The sequence below is a fragment of the Conger conger genome, chromosome 16, assembly GCF_963514075.1.
Source record: "Conger conger chromosome 16, fConCon1.1, whole genome shotgun sequence".
Taxonomy (NCBI): domain Eukaryota; kingdom Metazoa; phylum Chordata; class Actinopteri; order Anguilliformes; family Congridae; genus Conger; species Conger conger.
Window position 1 is genome coordinate 23421444 of NC_083775.1, and position 23552 is coordinate 23444995.

The 23552-nt window shown below is 46.2% G+C and overlaps 1 protein-coding gene across 3 annotated transcripts in view; it reads left to right on the forward strand.

Annotated features, from left to right (window-relative positions):
- ciita (class II, major histocompatibility complex, transactivator) overlaps positions 1–18124 on the forward strand; it is a 30519-nt gene extending 12395 nt beyond the window's left edge. For all 3 annotated transcript variants that reach the window (XM_061224943.1, XM_061224944.1, XM_061224945.1), the window contains exons 8-21: positions 320–433; positions 842–943; positions 1833–1883; positions 2258–2374; positions 4233–4298; positions 5094–6846; positions 7300–7479; positions 8004–8087; positions 8555–8635; positions 9880–9963; positions 10180–10263; positions 10444–10527; positions 11083–11166; positions 16161–18124. In XM_061224943.1, coding sequence (XP_061080927.1) covers positions 320–433; positions 842–943; positions 1833–1883; positions 2258–2374; positions 4233–4298; positions 5094–6846; positions 7300–7479; positions 8004–8087; positions 8555–8635; positions 9880–9963; positions 10180–10263; positions 10444–10527; positions 11083–11166; positions 16161–16236 — 2960 coding nt within the window. In that variant the 3' untranslated portion in view covers positions 16237–18124. The remainder of the gene's footprint in view (positions 1–319; positions 434–841; positions 944–1832; positions 1884–2257; positions 2375–4232; positions 4299–5093; positions 6847–7299; positions 7480–8003; positions 8088–8554; positions 8636–9879; positions 9964–10179; positions 10264–10443; positions 10528–11082; positions 11167–16160) is intronic.
- Positions 18125–23552: the final 5428 nt, after the last annotated feature.

A 23552-nucleotide genomic window follows, 5' to 3' on the forward strand; every position in this document is an offset into this window, starting at 1 on the left:
GTCCTGTTCTACAGGCATGCCAAGTATCATTGATGATAGTTGTAAGAGGCAAATAATGTTTTTACCTCGCCTGGGCTGAAACATTTCCATACCAGACAGTCACTGAATATTAGATGCCAATTTGAAGTTTATTTAATACTGGAGCAGAAGAACAGGTAGAGAGCTGGACAAAAGGCCTTACTCTCCAAAGAAAAAACATATGCTACATTTGTGCAAATATGACCAAGGTTGACATTCCAAGTACAGGTTGAATCCAAAACGTGCACACATGATTCAATAAATGTGTTTTTGTTCATTATAGTTTCTCTTCTTTATGCAGGTCCTGTTTCACCAGAGGAGGTTGTGACCACAGCTTCCCCAGGGATGGTGCGGTTAAGCCCCTGCACTGTCCCACAGTTCCTGCAGGTGCCAGTCTTCATGCCAGCTCCTCCTGGTGAGCACAATAGCAAATCCCCCAGCCATGGTTCTGGGCTTCACACAACACGTACCCCAAAACATCCCATACCTGCTGTCGGTTTGACTCCTGGCTGGAAAGCTGCTTCTGTACCCCCGAGGAAAGCCCCTGTGTAAATAGCCGCAGTATATATCCAGTTCTATAAATGGATTGTGCTGTATGTACAAAAATAACCTGTATACACTGTTCTGGATAAGGGAGTCTGAAATGCCAAAATGTAATGTCCCGATCAACATTATTTTTTTCAGTGTCATTACTGCCACCATCCTCATCATTATCGGCAATATCATTGTTGTGAAAACCCTCATCATTCTCCTCCAAGTCACAGACATTACAAATGCCACAGGGATTATTATTATATTTATGGGTATTTTTTCCCCTTTCCAGGTGGGCCCTCTTTCCAAGTGACCTTTACGACTGGCCCTCCGCAGATGGTCAACATCCCTGTGGCCAACACCCTGGGCCCTGGAGGTCCCACCTATGTTCTGGGTGAGGGAACCGCGGCAGTACAAATTCCCTTCTTCACACCCACTTACCTTCTCTGTACCAAGTATAGCCAAAGTTAACAAACCAAGACTCATAAACAAATGTGTAGTGGTACTCTGGGAACACATAACCCTGTGAAACCATTCCAATGCTGTTCAAGGCAATGCACTTTCCAGGATTCATGCTCTCATAAATCATCCCTTTAACATCCATTACTCCATGACAAGTGGTTTGTATTCCCAATAAAGTACATTTCCTGCAGGTAATGTGTTGTAGAACCCCTGAATGGAAGTGTTTGTAAGTTCATGTGAGTTTGTAAGGAACTAAGAGTTTTGTTTTTATTCATTCAGTGAACAATTATACTTTTGCCATAAAAGATATTTAAAGACCTGCTGTCATTCTATTGAATTTCAAGTCTCACTTCCCCTTGCTGAGGGATGTGGACTTCAGTACTTCCTGTTATGAATTTGTCTGTAAGCTCACCTTTCTTCAGTGCACTATTAGGGCTGATCCCTTTCTGGATTTCATATCAACTTCAGTTCTCTATTTCATAATTACCCTATTCATTTATTTCACTTGACAGTTTTGATAAAGTCACGGGCTACTGCTGAAGACTGTTGCTCACTGATTACATCATCTTACTGTGGGCCTGTATTGGACTGAACCAGCAGTGGTGTAATGCAGCTCAATGCAACAGTTACATTTATCCTGGCTACACCGGGGCTTCAACCTCCAACCTTTTGGGTCCCAGTCATGTACCTTAGCCCCACTAGGGTGTGCCTGATGTGGTGGCTTCAGGATCTGATCGATGTGATTGGATCAGGGTTCTGTTTTCTGATCGATGTGATTGGTTCAGGGTCTCATTGACTGACTGATGCTATTTCCTCTGCAGTGCCATCGCCTGCGGTTGCACCCAGCCCCCAGTTCATGCCTCAATCTCCCGGTGAGTTGCCACAATAACCCTTGGTGACCAAATTATTTCAGCAAGAGAGAAGGTTCAGCCACATATGAGGAGCCATTCTTTCTGTACTATATTAGACTTTACTTACACATTTATCCCAGTCAATGCCCCTGCATTTCATTTTGACATGCACATCCTCTTTCATTCATTGTTTACAGCATGAGCTCCAGATTAGGGTTACTCCAGGGCCTAATGGCAGTGTCTGAGCATGGGGTGAATTCCTGGGCACGGGTTAATCAGGTCCTTAACCACCCAACCACCACACATTCTGGCCCAGTTCTCCGTAGAGTCATTGTGAAACAGTGATTAAAGACAGGGCATGTGATTCACGAGGCTGTGTATTTTATTTTATTTAGTGGCCGGGACGGTAGTTCCCCCCGATCTTGCAGTCTCCACGCCACTGAGTTCCTCTTCGGACAGTGCAAACAAAGTATTGTCTCTGGCTTCTGTCTCCGCCCAGTCTCCTGTGAAAGGTATGTCTGCTTGTTGACACCACTAACCTTTTAATGTTAATAAACACATTGCATATCCATAATGTGACATTAGGAAGTATTTTTTCACACAGAGAGTGGACACTGTGGAGTAGCTTAACAGGACAGAGGCAGAAACAATGGGGATTTTCCAGACCAGGCTTGATACTATTTCACTTTTTGGCAAACTAAGCAGTAGGTACACTTTAGTGGTAGGAAAAGGCGAGCGTTGCTGGGCTGAATGGCCTATTTTCCTCATTATGTGAAGACTATAGCAACAGGGTATTTTGCAAACAGTCCCACGAAGTGTGCACCAAAATACCCTACTGTGAAAAAATGAATTATTCATGAAAATAAATGAGAATTAAAAATATTTTTCACAGCAGTGTCATACTACAATATCGGGAAGGAAGTGCCACCCCAAGCCCACAGCATTATGGCCCCCCATCTCACTGCCCACTTCACCTCAGACCCCCCCCCCCCCCCCCTCATCTCACTGCCCACTTCACCTCAGACCCCCCCCCCCCATCTCACTGCCCACTTCACCTCAGACCCCCCCCCCCATCTCACTGCCCACTTCACCTCAGACCCCCCCCCCCCCCCCATCTCACTGCCCACTTCACCTCAGACACCCCCCTCCCCCATCTCACTGCCCACTTCACCTCAGACACCCCCCTCCCCCATCTCACTGCCCACTTCACCTCAGACCTCCTCATCACCCCCCAAAAGAGCATTGCACACGAAATTGCGAAACATTATCATTAATACAGCTACCAACACAGCTGGCTAAATGCAATGCCCTCGGCTGCGTATAAAACCACAAGTGTAGACCACAAGCCATCTGAAATCTATTATAACGGAATGTTCCTAACCTCACCGGTAAGAACCATCCATCAAGTTCTCGTACAGCTCAGTGGTCCACCCAACCAGGCCTATCATGATTTCAGACAAAGAGGGAAGTCAAAACAGTCTTCAGCTGATGATCTGTTGCTGAAAATATTCAGTACGAAGGAGGGGTGTGTTCTGCGAAGACACTTGTTCCCAGTTCACAACAGTTTCCCAGAGTATGGGACTGAACTGAATCCCCACTCCGCCCAGCAGCAATGCAGGGTGGCTAGGACTGTTCAGGGAGGGTGGGAGACAATCAGCAGGGTGATCCTTGCATTGTCATGATCAGGAGCCAGCAGTCGGTCTCTGAAAGCTCTGCAGTATAAAGTGCAGTCTAGAAAACCCTCCTCACCTGGAGAGACAAGTTCACTCAACCCATATGGTCACAACCAGTCCTCACACACAAATACACACACCCACCCATGTCAGAAAGTTTGTGCCGACTCATGACCAGTCCTTACGCAACACACACATACATACATACAGTGGTGTGAAAAAGTGCCCCCTTCCTGATTTCTCTTTTTTTGCATGTTTGTCACACTTAAGTTTCATATCAAACAAATTTAAATATTTGTCAGGCAACACAAGTAAACACAAAATGCAGTTTTTAAATGAAGGTTTTTATTATTAAGGGAGAAAAAAAATCCAAACCTACATGGGCCTGTGTGAAAAACCTGAGTTCACTTTCTCTAGCCACACCCAGGCCTGATTACTGCCATACCCGTTCTCAATCAAGAAATCACTTAAATAGGACCTGCCTGACAAAGTCATTTACATTTGGCAATATTTTGTGGAGGTTGTTGTCATACACCAAAAATGTACATTGTAGCTCAGGTAAAGTGTTTAGTTTCAGTTTACATCACCATGGGGTTGGCAGTTTAAACTGGTAAACCACAATAGTTGTGTTTATTAAACTGAAATTGAGTCTGTTGTAAAAGAGTGCATGAACATTGAGTGTTTTTTGTCTGTTCAGAGGTACCATCATGTAAAGGGTCAAAATCCCCAACCTCGAAAGTGCTACCCGACCCAGAAATACCAAGTAAGTTCTTAAATCAAATAATAATAATAATAATAATAATAATAATAATAATAATAATAATAATAATAATAATATGTTGATATTGTGTATTTGGGCTTTAAATTATGAATATGTTTATATTATATAATAATATGTAAATAATATAATTTTGGATTGCAGGGGTTAGTTCCATTTCAGTTACACCCATTAAAAAAACTTTGGAATTCGATGAATGAATTAAAAAAGTATTTTGGGGTGTCTTGGTGGTGCAGCCTGTAGAGCACTGACCGCATGCTCATTGCGAGCCGCGATGTCGGCGGTTCGAATCCGACCGTCTGACATTTGTCCCATGTATTTCCCTCTCTCTCGCTCCCATTCTTCCTGTCTCTCTATACTATACTGTCCAATAAAGCTGAAAAAGGGCAAAAAAAAAAAAAAAAAAAAAAGTCTTTCGATTCAATTATTCATTTGGTGCATTTCAGCAAATTTACTGAATTGTCTTAATTGAAGTAGTAGGGCGGCCTGTAGCGTAGTGGTTAAGGTAAATGACTGGCACACACAAGGTCGGTGGTTCTAATCCCGGTATAGCCACAATAAGATCCGCACAGCCGTTGGGTCCTTGAGCAAGGCCCTTAACCCTGCATTGCTCCAGGGGAGGATTGTCTCCTGCTTAGTCTAATCAACTGTACGTCGCTCTAGATAAGAGCGTCTGCCAAATGCCAATAATGTAAAATGTAATGTAAGTAGTACCCCAACCCTGGTGGAAACCCTACACAACATTGTAATGTCTGCTTGTTTCCTTGTTTCCTTCCACAGAATGTGTTGAGCAGTACATAAAAACGGGCAAGTCGCTCATGAGGAAGATGTGCAGCAGTGTGACCACTGAGACCAGTGTGCCTTTTGAGTCCCGGTATGTGGACGTGAGCCCAGCCAAGCGACAGCTGCAGGTAAACATAAGGCGGAGCGCCAAACGGTGCCTGGAGAAGGAGCTGGTAGTCCTTGGTGATGGCGACCGGAAGCGGGCCACGGTGGAGAGAGGGCGGGTCTTTGAGGAGGGGCCGGGGCAAAGGTGCGGCGGGGCCTCGATCGCCCTGCTGGGGAAGAGCGGGGCAGGGAAGACAGCCTTCATCCGCAGGCTGTGCCTGGACTGGGCCCATGGCGGCCTCCCGCGGTTCGACTTCCTCTTCCTATTGGAGGGACGGGCCCTGAATGTCCTGCAGGGTGGGTTCAGCCTAAGGAACCTCCTTTTCAACATTTCAGCCAACCCCAAGCTTAGCGAAGACTCTGATGTGGACTCCAACGTGGATGCCATCTTCAGGCACATCCTGGGCCACCCCCAGAAGGTCCTCATCATGCTCGACGGTTTCGATGACTTCGGTGACTGCGATGGCCTCCTGCAGTCCCCGGCCACCAGCGTCTTCAGGGACGACTACAGCGCCAAGCAACTCTTCTCCGGACTGTTCCTGAAGAAGATCCTGGCTGGATGTACACTGCTGGTGGCAGCTCGACCCAAGGAGGTCCTGAACCAGCTCCTTGGGAAGGTGGACCGGATCTTCGACCTACCCGGCTTCTCACCCGCAGAGGTCGAACTCTATGCATCCCGCTACTTTGAGGGGTCCCCTTGCCATGACCGGGCCCTAAAAAGACTGCAGGAAGGCGGCTATGCTCTCAGGCTATGTGCAAACCCCTTCCTCTGTGAGTCTGTGTGCTTCCTCCTGGACAGGCAGGATGGGAAGAAACCACTGCCGTCCACACTCACAGGACTGTTCGAGGCGGTGACTTACCACCGGTTGTGCACGATTGGCCGAGAGCAAGAGAAAGAGGGGCTGGAGTCATGGCGGGCGAACGTTTCGAAGCTCTGCCGCGTGGCTTGGGGGGGCATGAAATCCTACACTTCCCAGCTGCCACTGCAGAACGAGCTGAGCCCTGCGGAGCAGCATGCGCTGGCAGGTGCCGGCGGGATTCTCACTCCTTACGCTCGGTGGCACGGCAAGGAGGAGCCCATAGGACGTGGCTACGGGTTCGACCACATGCTCTCCCAGAGCTTTTTGGCTGCCCTGCACCTGGCCCTGTCCCAGGACATGAGCAGCAGGGCCATGGTGACACAAATGGGGGGGCAGCCACGGAAGAGGAAGCTGCCAGCTGACTGGACAGACACCATGCACCGGCTCACCATGGCCCTGCTCTTCCAGAAGAGGGCTCTCTTTCGGGGTTGCTTCCTGGGCGCTGAGGGCCGGGCCGGAGGCAGGAATGTGGCAGCTAAGCGTGCCGCGGTGACAGCCCGCCTGAAGGGCCTGAGTACGTCGGAGCTGAGTCCTGCCAAGCTCCTGGAGCTGTGCCACTGCGTCTTCGAGACGGGCGACACCAAACTCACCAGCTGCCTGAACAAGAGTCTGCCCTGCCAGCTATCCTTCAGTGGAGCCCGGCTGGACCCTCCTGACGTCTTTATCCTGCACCGGCTCCTCATCCTCAGTACCAAGAGGAGCATCTCCCTAAACCTGCAGGAGACCGGCATCAACGTCTCCGGCCTCAGAGAGCTGCTGGGACTTAAGTGCGTCTCCTCCTTCAGGTGAGAAGGTTGGGGTCCTGTTCCTTGCCTCATGTAGTCGCCTCCTCCTGATAACTATATATTTGATAGCTGCATGATCTGGTCTCAACTCAAAATCTTCTGTATAGCTTATTTCATCATAAATTTGTCACAGTTGTTGCAGTTGGAGCAAATAAGAACAAACTTTGAGAGGAACCAAACTGACTTGGGGAGCCCATCCTCCGCCCATTTCATAATTAAGTAAATTTCATAAAATCAGTTAATTTTAGTCTTCATAATTAAAGGTGGAGGTGGTTTATACACAGCCAATCCAGTGCTACACCAGTTGCATTCATACAGTATTCCAGTTAAGTGCATGAAGTTAGAAATGGCTTGAAAGCTATGCAGTTGCCAGGTGTCAACAATAGATTTTTTATATGTATCTACCTAGAGCTTATTTTATAAGTAATGATTTAAATGAATGTCTCATTACAGAGCTTCTATAGGGGATGTGATTACCCTGTGGGGAGATCTGAAGAAGACAAATGCAGAGGCTCTCCTGAGAGACACAGTTTCAAAGTTTACTATCAACCCCTTCAAAGCTACTCGCCTGTCTCACATTGATGACCTCGCTCTCCTCATCCAGATTCACAGAGAGAAAAAACTGCCTTTCTGGTATGTTAACAACATGTCCTGTTACAGTTAGACACCATTTTTGCTAAGAAACTGATGCTTTGATTGACAGTGATGGTTGACAGTGCTAGTTATAATACACATCTGCTGCACACTGTAGATTTACGCAGTATATGCCTAATATTACATTTGTGACAATACATTATCTTGAGTATTTTCTGCATACTGTGAATGGAGTAGATTTGCAACATAAAATTGATTGTGAATGTTGTTTAAATATATGACTGAAAAATTAGCTTTGTATGCAGGCTTCAGCTCATGAAGTTCAACCAGAGAAGATGTAAAATGAGTTTTTACAGTAGTTTTAAGACGCTTTAAGATATATACAGAGTGATAACCACCAGTGGACCCAGGAGATGGCTGGATGTTCCCTGGAACCAATCACTTGTAAATGTATCGTTAATGACCCAATAGGACACTGGTGTTTCTTTTGTCTTTATGCAAAGCAAGCTTTCTGCTTTAACAGACAATAGCACTAATATAGCCGATAAAATGTGTTGTTTCAGTGACTCCAGCCAATCAGAGCCCATACCAGACAATGATTCCTTCAGCGTCCCAGCTGTGCAGAACCTCCGAAGGCTGGACTTTGAGTGAGTGAGGGAATGAGTGGGAGAGGGAGGGAATGTTCAGTGAGTGAGTGAGGGAATGAGTGGGAGAGGAAGGGAATGGTCAGTGAGTGAGTGAGGGAATGAGTGGGAGAGGAAGGGAATGGTCAGTGAGTGAGGATGGAAGGGAATAAAAGAAGGGATGTGAGAGTGAGTAAATGAGGTAGGCAGCACTTCTTTTGTAAATCAGGAGGCAGCAGGGAAGAAATGTGTGTGAGTGACGTGACCGAAGCATCTCAGAACTTTCCAGAAGTCTCAGAAATCCAAAACCAAGAGGGCCTGCATCCTGTTCCGGCAACATCCGGCACAAAGTTAGAAACTGGAGGAACGGAGTGAATGAGAGAGTGATGAGAGATTGGTTTACTGTTATCCTTTAACTCAGTTAACATTCTTTAACAGCCATCTGGACAATGATTAATCTCATGGTTAATCTCATATCTCGCCCATTTCAGTCTGGGTGCACAAAATGGACCCATGGGATTCTTGAAACTGGTAAAGATCCTTCCAGACCTGCAGTGGCTTCAGCACCTTGAGTACGTACCGCACTTTAAATCTGTGAACATGTGTTAGAGGGTCTTCAGATAAATTGGGAAATCAATCTCACTTGGGCTCACATTTCTGTCTAAAACATGGAAGTTAACAAAAAACATGGCTGAAATTAATTCATTTTAGTGTTGTACTCTGATATGGAACTTGATTGTTATAAAGCTTGATGCTTTAAACTAAGCTACCTTCAGACCTTCTTATACTATGCCCTGAAAATGCAGTTGATGTTTTTCGTCTGTAAGATACAAGCTCATACTTGTATCTTACAGGCCTGCAGTATTCTGATTTTGTGTAGATAAAAGTTTCAAATATGTAAAGGCTTGGGCTGCCCTAAGATCAACAGTTTTGAACTGTGAATGAAATGGTTCCTCTTCACTATTTTTTAACTCTTTTTTAACTAATTGTTACTGTGTCCTACAGTATTACAATTTCAGTCTTGGAATAACCCACGTCTGCATTAGTATTAGCCACACAGGCATTGCTTTGGTTGACAGGGTGTCGAGGGTTGAAGAATAAGTGCCTGAACTAATCATTTTCTGTTCCTCCATTTTCACCATCGGCAGGGAACTGTACTGTACTATTTCTGTCTCGCCACATTGTTGTTCAGTTCAGTTCCTTACAGTAACACACAAGCGACTTGAATACGCTTTTTTGGTGTGTTTGTTTTGGACTGTAAAACTTCAGTGCTCTGTTTCAATGAAACTGCTTTGGAATGGTTGGCATGCAGTGCAAAGTCACAGGCAAATAAGCGACAGAATGGGGATTTCCACCACGGTCACTTTTTCGAAACCCCAGAGTGAAACAGCCTGATAAGATATCAGGAAGTATTCCACACAGGCCGATTCACTAATGTGTCTACTTTCACTGACATATAGAACTACCCCACACAGTCTGTTAGTTTAGCAGAAAAAAAAAAAAGCCCTCAAGGAAGGAACCCTCATTCCTCATCGGGGTTCACTACTGCTGTAAAGTATTACTGGGGTAGGGGTGTTAATTAATTTCACTTCATTTCATTTCCTGAATTTGCTGAAAATGGAATTCACCCCTCAACCGTGGTTAACAGTATAATCAGAGTAAGCACCAGGTCCAGGATTGGCCAGCCCTGTTCTGTAGTGTTGCTTCGTCCAGTAGTATTGAGATTGTTGTTGTTCCTCTGAATATTAGATGTTTTGCATATTTTCCATAGAGGGGTGGTGGCCAGCAGGGTGCTGATAGTTTCCTTGTCTTTCAGCCTGGAGGACAATAAGATCGCTGACAGCGGGGCGGAGATTCTGGCTGCTGTGCTGCCTGCACTCTCATCTCTGGAAATGCTAAAGTAAGACCCCACGGTGCAGGGCTCGTTGGAGTTTCCTATAATAAAAAATAACCAACTCTGGCTAACGATTTCCCCTCAGTCAGGTGATTAGTGGACTGGTTTGGGTGGGTCCCTGGTTTGTGTAGCGGTTAAGGTCTAGAGGGCTGCAGGATGTACAGCGTACAGCTGCTGCCTGTTGTTGAACAGGTTTTTTTCTTTTTTTGTCGTTGTTTCCAGTCTATCGCAGAACTGCATTGGCGATGCGGGTGTGGCCAAGCTGGCTCCAGCTCTCCCCTCCCTCCCTGCTCTCCTCTGCCTCAGGTAGTGTTTCACCCCTCTCCCACACACCCTAACTTTATCAAACCACTTTATATATAGATAAAAAAAATGTTGGATAAAAGGCAAAAGATAGATAATATTGTAAAAGGCAAATGAGATACGTGAGGTAATGTGTTCATGTGTTGGGTAACTGACCTCTCTGTCTCCCCTTGCCTTGTGCAGCTTGTACAGCAACCTCATTGGCGATTGTGGAGCCGAAAACCTGGCCACAGTCCTGCCTCAGATGAAGTCACTGACAGACCTTGAGTGAGTGCCCCGCGTCTGACGCTGCTGCGCTATCCCCCGCCCATCTGCTGAGATCTGGTTTCGCTCTGGGCAGCCTGTAGCGTAGTGCTTAAGGTACATGGCTGGGACCCGCAAGGTCGGTAGTTCAATCCCCGGTGTTGCCACAATAAGATCCGCACAGCCGTTGGACCCTTGAGCAAGGCCCTTAACCCTGCATTGCTCCAGGGGAGGATTGTCTCCTGCTTAGTCTAATCAACTGTAAGTCGCTTTAGATAAATGTTTCAGCCAAATGACAAGTAACGTAATGTAATGTAATGTAATGGTGGCCCTTCCCCTGTACTGTGTCCTGTATGGAGGTATCTGCATGTCCTCAAATACATGTGTCAGCCCTTTATGTACATGCTGTTTACCGCTTGGTGCTTGTGATTCCAAAAGCTTTAAACGTTACACAAAATTGAAAAATAGGGGAAAAGCTGCAACGATAGCATGTGTAAAGTTATGATATTATTTCAAAAGAAGGGCTATCCTTCACAATGCAGTGCATCTAGTGACTCTCCTGTGTCTATGCCCCCCCAGTATAAAGTATAACAAGTTCAGCAACTCGGGAGCCATGAAGCTGAGTGAGAGTATGAGGAGCTGCCCATTGATGAAGAGCATAGGGTAAGAGCTACCCTGGACACCAGCACACATAATTACTCCCTTACTGTCATCAAGCACCTGAACTACCCCCAACAATGTCCTACATGTGCCTGGTCATGTAGTGGAGACACAGAGGCTATTATTGCAATGGTATTGCTCTTTCGAGGTGCATTTTGTCAGGCTGTAAGGTTAGTAATTGTACTTACCTCTAGGGTCTTTCAGCGAACTTATCCCTGGTTATGGGTATGCACTTTGTTGTACGTCGCTCTGGATAAGAGCGTCTGCGAAATGCCAATAATGTAATGTAATGTAATGTAATGTAGTTTAATGGAGTGTCACTACATCTGGCGTCACAATCAGGTTCTTACAGGAAATGCCTGGCCTGAGTATTTGAAAGCAATCTCTCTTCCTGTTTATAGTGGTATTGCTTTGTTCGAGAGGGGGTGGAGTGATGGAGTTCAGGCACTGATTAATATAGTATTGGTAGATGGAGTAGGGCAAGGGACTGGAGATTAACAACAGGCATTGGTAGGCAACTTCAGATTCCACAGATTATTGTTTCATTGCATTACATTAATGGCATTTGGCAGACGCTCTTATCCAGAGAGACATACAACAAAGTGCAAAGTGCAAACCCATAACCAAGGAAAGTGCACTGAAAGACCCTAGAGGGAAGTACAATTTCAACTGCTACCTGCGCAACAAAGATAAGGTTTTTTTTTAAATCATAGTACCGTAATGCGCAAATGTATGAACCGCTTACCTAGCCAAATAAAACAAATAAAAATCACAGGTAAAGACAACAATTACCGTTTACAGGGAGGTAGGGAGGGACAGGGAAAGGTGTAGCTTGAAGAGATGTCTCTTCAGTCTGCGCTTGAAGATGGTTTCAACCACTTTCGGACCTGATATGGTTTTGTAGCTGACATGGAGGGAGCAGATAGCTTACTTTATTGAGTCAACAGTGACGTGCAAGGACTCTTATTGAGGAAGTATTTGAGAGAAAGAAACTAAAATACACAGATCTGGTTGCTGAGGTGCAGGAACGCAGGTGGCAAACCTATGTGAGACCTATGGAAATAGGAACTAGATGGATCGGGGGTAAATGGGTGAAATCTCTCCTCTTGGAGATGTTTGTGGTCGTCCCTGAGGAAAGTGGTTAAAGAGCTAACTGAAAGAGCCAGTCTGTGGTTGTGGATGAGGAGAGGGCAGACTGGTTGGGGGGAATCTTAAAGTAGCTGATTGCTAGCAGGTAAGGCTAGTGGTTATTTAGAAATCCATTTGGGACTGGCTGTACTGAGCACCTGGGTTAACACAGCCTAAGTCACCAGGGGTCCATGTGGTACTGGCAGTCTGTGCATGGTGTGTACTGTTGATGGCAGCATGGTTCCTTAAGTGCAGTTTTGGTATGGATGATTAGTGTATTGGTGGTGTATTGTTCTGGAGATGGTTGTCAGCTAAGGCTAATGGTTATATATGCAATAATGGTGCCGGTGGGGTTAGATACAACCTTAATGACCAGGGAGGTCCGTGTGGTACTGTTGTTCGGTGAATGGGGCACACGACTGGTTAGTGAAGGGCGTCTGATGTGGGATGGGTCTGGGATGCCATACTTCACCATTGAGCCTTCTGGAAGTGTTGTGGGCCTAACTCAATGAAACACTGGTGACAGAAGGTGCCCACTTGCAGGGACAGCGGAAGTAGGGGTGCGGGTTGCAACAAACCCGACCTGATCTGGTCATGCGCTTTAATGATATATAGCCTATCGTGAGAAAACGATGAAAACAAGCAATGGTGCCAGTGAATTTGGAAACATGAATCTGGGGTATTAAGCACCCCCCTAAAAGAAATTGTTCTGCCGTCTATGCCCACTTGACAACCCCTCTGAAATACTCAGATTAGCACCCTGTTGTTGGTGTCTCCATCATTGCTCAGTTGTTTAGTCGGTATGAACCACAGTAGTTTAGGAACATCTGAACTGAGCCTTTATGCACAGACCAAGGAAATTAAATGTGTATCCTGTATATCAATATATGAATGCAGAAATGTCCAATATACTGTATGTTTTGCAGTGCATCCCATTTATTTGGAAGAAATATAACATGTGTGGGGATACAGCGATACATATTTTTCATTATTGTAATTCATGACTTGGCAGCCCAGACTACAGCATGTTGTTGTAGGGCATTTTACATAAGTGTGCCTCTCTGCAGACCCCCAAAAGGAAAAAACAGACTGTGTTTACCATGTTGAAACAGAGTCAGCAAGCTTTGATGAAAAGACAGTGCTCGTCAATACAGGACTATTGCTCCCATCATTGTGCTGCCTCTGCGCAATTCTGCCACCTCAGTGGAATGTTCCCATAAATGTTGAGGTGAAATAGTACTGTATAGATCATGGGTTTTCCACATACAGTGTTTAGTGTCTTTAGATAGCTTGTGTTGTGGGGAATAGTTTGGTGTTATACACTGGTTTCTGAATAAAGATCTTGTAGGAATGAACCACAGGTAATGCAAGTTACCTGTGAGTCAGCATCCAGCTGTGATACAAAGGTTAACCAGGTTTGTTGAACATACAGAGATGACATCAGCAGGACCATTATTGTTACCCGCGTCTTTATTTGATGATTTGTTGTTTTTCCTGAAAACCCTGGGGAAATTCCCAGGAGAGACGACTTTTTGCAAAGAACCTTTCCCCGTTTAAAAGAACCCAGTTCTTTCACAGCAAGGAGAGCTACAATAATACAAACTTTATTAACCCTATAACAAAGCACGGAGAATGCATCACACCAATGTCAGAATACACTCTAGATTTTAGCAGACAGGGTGTCTATTCTTATACCATTACACATCCTAAGTTATCACATGAATACATTACGGTGAAAGCCAATCATTTTCATACAGTGTTTCAGTACTTTTCCATCACTCGTTGTACTCCTGGGCCCACATCTGCTCCTTAAGTCCTATAACATTTGTTTTGCAATAAACACACTGCTACAGTAACTACAAAGCTTACATTTATCCTCCGTTTTTCCTCCTTAGGCTGGTTAAGGAGGAACCGACCTTGGGTTCGCTTCCTCCTCATTCTTTTCTATCATAACAAGCACCTGAGCACACCCAACGATGGGAGAGTGTTCTGCCTTATCTCCTGAAGCTGTGGCTGAGCACTCACCCCTCCCTTACATTTTTGCTGGTTATCTGTCCAAAGCACAATTTATTCTTTTAAGCAGTTTTCTAACTATATGCATTATACATATCTGGATACATATATCCTAGGTTACATTGTACTACATTATATTTTTCTCCCACAGTATATAGAGGGAAACATAGAATGGTTTGAGGAGACTCGCTAATACGACCAGCGCACCATTCACGTATAGCCATTAATATTGCACCTTTCCACGTAATTATATTTCTGCATTGCACATTATTGAATAAATTGTATTAATTTCAACTTGCATCCTCTTGACTTACACCACTGCACACTTAGCAGTTTAGAGTCCTAACACACAGACAACCTAGGATACCTGCACCCCGTAGTCACTCGCCTATACACCAGTGCCGTCAGAAGATGCATACTAAGTGTATCATTGTAGGCTATACATGCCACAGGTACGTCCGTGTCTATACAAATAGATAGCGATCATATAGAGCCACACTATTGACATTTGCAGATCCTTGTGTTAAACTGTTAGAACAGAGGAGCAGTTGAACTTATCTTTTGGAGTCAGATAAACGAGAACAAAATAAAATTAACCCTGTTCCAGTAGCATTGGTCAGACGACATGCTTTTCCTTCACCTCTCGGATACTTCCGCCTTTTGGTGTATTTGGGGGGTTTCTTACATTGTGAAGCTCAAGATTATAATCCAGCAAGATATTTCTCCAACAGCATGACCTTTCCAGTGTGTGACATAATATATTGTACATCGCTGTCAAGATAACATCTGATAACAGTTCAGTTAGCACCACTTTTTTGACACTGTTGTTGCTAATGCCTCTCCCCATCTGGATCTCTCCATTTCCCTCGGGGATACCACACTCACGCCGTCACCCAGTGCAAGGAACCTCGGCGTGGTGATGGACAGCAGACTGTCCCTTTCCGAGAACATTGCGGCGGTGACCCGGTCTTGCAGGTTCTTCCTATACAACATACGGAGAATCCGCCCCTTTCTCACCCCCTACTCGACCCAGCTCCTGGTCCAAGCGATGGTTCTGTCCCGCCTGGACTACTGCAATTCCCTTTTGGCTGGCCTCCCAGCGTCTGCCATCAGACCCCTCCAACTCATCCAGAATGCAGCAGCTCGTCTGGTCTTCAACCTTCCCAAATACTCACACGTCACCCCCCTGCTTACTTCCCTCCACTGGCTGCCTGTCATGGCTCGCATCAAATTCAAAACATTGGTGCTAGCCTTCCAAGCAGTTAAAGGGTCTTCCCCAGCTTATCTGCAAAAAATCATCAGACCCTACACCCCTGCCAGACCTCTTCGTTCAGCCTCCACAGGCCGCTTGGCACCTCCCCCTCTCAGAACCTCCACCTCACGCTCACGACTACTGTCTGTTCTGGCTCCACGGTGGTGGAACGAACTCCCCGTTGAGGTCAGAACTATAGAATCCCTCCCCACCTTCAAGCGCAAGCTGAAGACACACCTCTTCAAACAGCACCTCTCCCCATCCCTCCCTACCTCCCTGTGAACCTTAATTGTTGTCTCTGTGACTTGTGTATCAGTATTTTAGTTGGCTAGGTAAGCAGTGTTTGGATAGTTAACTTTGGTGACTTTTGCTCTGTTTGTTTGTTTGTTCAAAAAAAAAAAAAAAAAAAAAAAAAAAAAAAAAAAAAATGGCCCTTGTCCTTATCTTTGTTGTACAGGTAGCAGTTGAAATTGTACTTACCTCTAGGGTCTTTCAGCGAACTTATCCCTGGTTATGGGTATGCACTTTGTTGTACGTCGCTCTGGATAAGAGCGTCTGCCAAATGCCAATAATGTAATGTAATGTAATGTCTCCTGTTTTTCAGAATGTGGAACCATTTTATTCCCCATGGTGTTCTTGAGCGTCTGAATCAACAGGACTCAAGGATAAGAATGCTGTAGAACCCAAAGGGCTACCCTTGCAAGGGATGTGAATTCACAAATTTGGCAGAAGACTGGTTCCTACAAGGACTATCTATGAATGTATCAAGGTTTTTGGAGTAACCCTCTTGCAATGCAGAGGAGCCTTACCAAGCAGAGGAGCCTCTCGTGATGAAAGATCTCTGGTGTGAACTGGTCTCAGTTCAGTTACTCTATAGTTCATAGCCACTCTATACTGATGCATTTATTGCCATGGTTTTCAGGAGAACCTTGTACTTAAGGTTGCCAGATGCCCGGTTTTGGACTGGAATGTTTGGTTTTCAAATTAGGTCCAGCTTCTGGTCCTCCATCCATCCATCCATTATCTGAACCCGCTTATCCTGAACAGGGTCGCAGGGGGGCTGGAGCCTATCCCAGCATACATTGGGTGAAAGGCAGGAATACACCCTGGACAGGTCGCCAGGCCATCGCAGGGCGCACACACACACCATTCACTCACACACTCATACACTCATACCTATGGGCAATTTAGACTCTCCAATCAGCCTAACCTGCATGTCTTTGGACTGTGGGAGGAAACCGGAGTACCCGGAGGAAACCCACGCAGACACGGGGAGAACATGCAAACTCTGCACAGAGAGGCCCCGGCCGACGGGGATTCGAACCCAGGACCTCCTTGCTGTGAGGCGGCAGTGCTACCTACTGCACCATCCATGCCGCCGCTTCTGGTCCTGACTGGACAATATAAATCTGAACAATTGGAACAAGCGCTTTATAATTGAGCTCTATTTTGTTATGAACTTTGGTCTGCACTGTTCAGTTCCAACAGTTCCCCTCCTTCCCCAGAGATTGGTTCTGAATGTGTGTGTGTGCATGTGGAGCTGTTAATATTCTTGATTTTAACTTATTTCTTCTGTGCTATTATTTCACTTCCACCCGTCTCTGGAATGACACTATGACAATAATTTGGAAAGCACCTTTATTGCACTCTGAACTAGTCTACAAAGTACCATATGATCAGATTCAATTAAAAAATTAAAAGTTTTCTTCTCACAAGTGCTAAACTATTATTTAACTACGGTAAACATGTTCTCTCTTAAGCCACACAACTTTTTTTCCTTAGCGAATGCTGCTCTGAGTGGATTGTTGTAAATATTTTTGCTCTGTTGTATAACAGCATCAAATATTGTATGTTGATATGTCTTCATTTTGTATTTGTTTCCAGGTGAAGGAAACTCGTACCAGGTGTGCACATAAACTGAAATTTATGTTTTTTACTGAAATGTGTTTGCATAGCAGCAGAAGCCCACTACAGTACCATTATATTTAGGTTTTGGTAAATTAAAAAGCAGCACTGTCCTAAAGTTGTTACTTACCTATAAACTGTGCAAACTTTTCAGGGACAATTACTCACAGTGCTTCACAAAGATTTCTACTGAAATTGATGATATATCCAATACAAAACAATCATACTGGTAACTGCCTTGCAGCTTTGAGTTCTAAGCTAACTACAGTTGGTCTCCAATATGGCATGGCAGCAAACAAACCGAAACCAACAGCTTCAAATTTCACAGCTACTTCATGTACAAGTGAAATACTGATTTACAGGCTGTACTGCATGGTGCCAGCATGGTCATATCCCCCCAAGGTGTGAGTGTGTCAAAATGTTGAGAGTTGGTGGGAGTAAATGTGTATTTGGTTGAGAGTTGGTGGGAGTATTTGGAAAGTACTGCTATGCACTGTTCTTCACTTTGTACCTGATTTCTTCTATTACTGTCAGCAGTCAAGGTTTTTTTTATCTGTGTGTACCATACTGTATGCGTGTATACGCCCAAGCCTCATTTCAGGCTTGTTATCAGCACAGCTCTCTTTGTTTCTGTGAAATACACCTCAACTTGGTTATTACATATACTTTTGTTTGATTTGATCTTTCCATCCATCCATCCATTATCTGAACCCGCTTATCCTGATCAGGGTCGCAGGGGGGCTGGAGCCTATCCCAGCATACATTGGGCGAAAGGCAGGAATACACCCTGGACAGGTCGCCAGTCCATCGCAGGGCACACACACCATTCACTCACACACCCATACCTACGGGCAATTTAGACTCTCCAATCAGCCTAACGTGCATGTCTTTGGACTGTGGGAGGAAACCGGAGTACCCGGAGGAAACCCACGCAGACACGGGGAGAACATGCAAACTCCGCACAGAGAGGCCCCGGCCGACGGGGATTCGAACCCAGGACCTCCTTGCTGTGAGGCGGCAGTGCTACCCACTGCACCATCCGTGCCGCCTGATTTGATCTTTGAAAACTATATTCAAATAGGAAAATATATGTTTATGCTCCCTGGATTCCAGGCCTATTTGGTCACTACTGTCCAAAAATAATGGATAATAATAATGTTTCGAAAAATATCAATGCTAAGTAAACCACTCCCACCTCTATTCTGTGGGACAATGGTGGGTGGGGGGATCTGTGTTGTGTTTATATCTGTATCTGATGAATCATACTGCTGCAGGTGGGATTCAGTCAAAGCTAAAATAAAAACTAAATTGAAGATTCTTTAAAAACAAAACCTTTGCACAGATTACTGTGAAGACTAATGGCTTTAGTCTCAGTTGGAAGAGACCAATGAATGGTCAGGTTGTAGTCCTTCTGTCCTCCCTGGGCTGCTCTCTGAGGTTGTAGGCAGGCTACTGGGGAAGAAGGACTATCTCCAAAAAAATCATAAGAACACATCCTCCAGTTTATTGTTGTGGAACCAAGCACATTATTTTCCAGTATTACTTTCACAGTACAAAGTAATGAAACATTTACTGTATGTCTGTATTCACAGGCACTGGTTCTCTCCTCTTTTGAAGGCATGTACAAAGGGGACTGTAATTCATGTTTGTCCTGGTGAGAAGGACGTCATTCAAAGTGTGCATGCTTTGAATGCTGTCGTTATCTATGGCTTTTGTGGGTGGTACTGGCAGACCCCAAAGAAATGTTCCAGTACTCCTCATGTTACTCCAGAGGTAGTGGTGGCTCTGCATGCCCATTTTGAATATTGTTTTGCATGAAGCCTATAAAATGGTTGTTCAAACAATAAGAAGGTGCTAGTTACACAAAGCCACCACTAGATGGCTGCAAATCAAAAGAGGAGCCAGAACAACAAGCTGAGGAAATCTTTTTCTATTCTTTTCTTGCAGTTGGTCAGTCTCTCAGCTGCCCTTGTCTACATTTCAAACCAAACATGTTTGTTTTCAAGGTGCAGAAATCACATAAAAGGACTGCAGCAGCAGTAATAGCAATATTTTATAAATCAGTGTATCATCACACACAACATAGTTTCAAAAATGTATGTTATTAGCCAAAGTAATTACGTTATTTTTCATTAGAATCAAACATTTGGGACACTTAGTATTCATTAGATCCATCACGATGAAGCTGTTTAAGGGAATTAATGTGCTGGACTAACCCTTAGCCTAGCCTCACATTTGAAAGAAATGTCTTTCTTAGAACACATGCCCACGCTGACTCCAGAGGGAATGATGCCCTGTACTGGCCTCACATTACCACTCCTAGACATCAGCAAGTTTGCTTTCCCAGTTCTCCCATTCAAGTAGGCTACTTAACAAACCCAGCCATGCTTAGCTTCTAACCATCAGAAAGAAGGTACAGTGTGGTATGGCTGTGCGAGTGTAGACACAGTCCACATGGGGCACAAATGTATTACATTGGGTAATGTTGGTATAAGTCAGACCTGGGTCAAATTGTTTTGGATTCATATTACTTTTCTACACTTTACTGAGCTAGTCTAGTGAATTGGAACCTATGAAATACCTTCCTTCCTGGTCCTCTTGGTTGGCTCAATTGCACCAGGCAAGTTTAAGTGAGCACAGAAAAGTACTTGAATTCTAAAGATACAGTGTATTGTAATAAACCTTGTTGCCAATAGGAAGATGTAGAGAGCCAGACCACATAAAGTATTTGGTCTAGGAGCTACAATTACTGGAGGAGAAGGTTTTCAGGTACAAAAGAGTTATCTTTATTATTAAACACACTCATGGGCTACAGCTCAGACACTACACAGGCATGGGAAATATTGCGGTGGCTACCCTCCCCACCAGGTCCCCAACAGTACGCCAGAACCACCATAAAAACCTACACAGGTAGGCTACCCACACGGCAACTGCACTGCACTGCACTGCAGGGCACGGCACACAGGTAGGCTACTCGGCCTCATGCACACTGCAGGTAGCCCATTCAAGCTATGGGTAGGGTAGTCTACTACACACAGGTAGGCTACCCACACGGCAACTGCACTGCACACATGCCTATGCTACTTCCACTACAAACCCCCCCCCGTGCGATAATGGGCACACCTGTCAAGAGGCTACTGGTAGGTGGAGAGCCAACTGCTTCCCCCACCCCCGTGCTATGGCTGGGCTGTGCTGGGCTAAAATGCTAAACCCAATCACACAACAAATAGGACACAGACATAGGACATTAAACACTTATTAAAGTCCATTAAAACACTTAACTTGCCCGGGGTTCTAGACCCTCCCACGGGGTCTGGGCTTTGGCACTGGTCCGATCCCCGTCAGTCAACAGCAACAGGTGACCCTCGGTCCAGCGCCGCGAGGCATCTCCACAAACAGCAGGAGAGCCTCTCCACAAGCTGGAGAGCGGACAGGAGCACTCCTATATCCCCGCTATGCTTTCCCCTTAGCCCTGCCTACCGCAGGAACCTCGCCCTACAACCCGCTACCTATCTTCAGGCCGGCGGCTCTAGGCAGCACGCGAACCTCCCCCCAGGTCCATGTGCGAGTGCAATGTTTGTGTTGGTCGGCTGGCTTAGCTCCGTAGCCTCACGTCCATGCAACGCCGCTCCCCAGAGACCGCGTCACGCCCGCTCGGCTCTGATTTATTAGTTCCTCCCCGCTGCAATCACGTGCAGCTGAGAAGGCTCAACACAGAGTCCCCGTCAGCAGCAATCATCCAACTCAGGTGAAACCAATAGTCCTTGATTACTGACCCACTCAGAACCACGTTCACTACACTCTCCCCCCCCCCCTTAAATGTGACTCGTCCCGGAGTCAACACATCCCGTAGTCTCTGCTCCACACTGGCGGCCTCCTCTGTCATCCTTGACGTGTCCCCTGCACTGTCTGTTGTCCCCTCGGCCTCTCTCCACCCCCATCCTGTATGGGGGCCGATGTGCTCTCCTGGGTTGTTGCTCCTCTGCTCAGTCTCTCTCCTTCCCGGGTGTCCTGGCTGGTGTTCTCCATGCTCTCTCCTCCTGGATCCGCTGGTTGCTGGACACTCTGCGTCGGATCCCCCGTCTGTCGCGCTGCTTCCACTCCAACGCAGGGCCTAGGGGGAGTTGTACTCTGTATTGCTTGCTGGGCCTCTCCAGACCTCCCAGCAGGACCTGGGGCTCGCCAACGGACCCAGCCAGCGCTGCCCCTTGCTCCTGGATGTGGGGGCCTGGTCTGACGATTTGGTACACTCTCCTGGCAGCTTGTGTCCGGTACTGGGGAGAGGAAAGGTTTGAGTCTGTTGTAATGCAAAATCACCTCAGGCCCTCCCTCCACTAACACTAGGCGATATAAGACTTCGGTGATTCTGTCTATGACCCTATAGGGGCCCCTAAATCTCCTTTGCAACTTAGGGCAAACACCCCTTTTCCTAGCCCTAGACCGGACCCATACCAACTCTCCCTCGGAATAATACTGCCAGTTGACCCTGACATCAGAGACTTCTTTCTGCCTAACAGAGGACTTCGCCTGATGGCCTCTTACAGCCCCCACCACTGTGGCAATGTGTCCCTCAACCTAAACACATACTCCGTAGCTGCAGAGAAACTCTCTCCCCCACCAAGGCCCAGCATAACATCCACTGGGAGGACGACCTCCTGCCCAAACACCACCTTGTGGGGCGTGAACCCTGTGCTTGAGTACACACTACTCCTATACGCCAACATCACATATGGCAACAGTGTGTCCCAATTAGTCTGATTCTCCTCCACAAACAAGGACAACATGGACAATAAGGTTCGATTAAACCTTTCTACCATCCCATCAGACTGGGGGTGGTAAGGCGACGTGCGGGTCTTGTGAATGTTTAGCAGCTGGCACATTTCTTTAAACAACCTGGACTCAAAATTTCGCCCTTGGTCGGTGTGAATGGTGCGGGGGGTCCCCAGTCGACAGACCCACTGTTCTACCAAAACTTTGGCTACTGTCTGTGCTTCCATGTTGGGAAGGGGAAAAGCCTCTGTCCACTTTGAGAAGTAATCCCCGATAACTAAAATATACTTATTCCGAGTGGGGGTTTCTGGCAGTGGTCCTAAGATGTCTAATGCCACCCGCTCATAGGTTCTTGAGGCTACAGCAGATTGAAGGGGGGCACACAACTGCTGCCCAGTTGTCTTTCGAGATCCACACTCTACACACTCCTGGCACCACCGCTTAACATCCCCAAACCACCCCGGCCAGTAGAATCGGTCTTTCACCTTGGCTTGCAACTTCTGTACCCCCAAGTGACCCGCCGTAACTGAATCGTGCAACTGCTCTAACACTTTCGGCACTAGGGATTTGGGGAGAACGACCTGCACCTGTTTAGCTGCATCTGAATTTACAGGTGGTAGCCTCACCAGCCTAGCACCTTGTACCTGTAACTGAGCCCACACGGGTGCAAATCCCTTTAACTCACTGGGAGGCCCTGGACACTCCAGCTCACCCACTTTCAGAGCGATGATTTGTTGCAATTCTGCATCCTCTCTCTGAGCCTACGCCAAATCATCTCCCTCCTTGGGGCCAGGGGGCACCACTGGGTTTGTGTGGTGCACTGTACGTACAGCCTGGGGAGCTGGAGCCTCCACCGCCCCCCCTTCTGTCGGGGTGTGCGAAATGGTCGACAGAAACGCCGGTAACCTAGAGAGGGCATCTGCATTAGCATGTACTCGTCCCGGACGATGCACAGTCCTATACTGGAAACTAGCCAACTGTCCTTCTATCCCCTGAAAATTATGCAACCACCTTAAGGAGTTATGGTCCGTCCTCAGCACAAATTCTTTGCCCAACAAGTAGTGCTTGAAGTATTTAGTAAACGTGACCATACTCAGCAACTCCTTCTAAGTGGTAGCATATTTCTTTTCGGATTTTGTCAGAGCCCTACTAGCATAAGCTTTGACATGCTCCTGCCCTGCCTCTTCCTGTGACAGGACTGCCCCAATGCCTGCATCGCTAGCATCGGTGTCTAGAATGAAAGTTTTATGGGGGTCTGGATATGAGAGAATGGGGGCCGACATCAAACTAAGTTTAAGCTGTTCAAAGGCTGACTGACAGT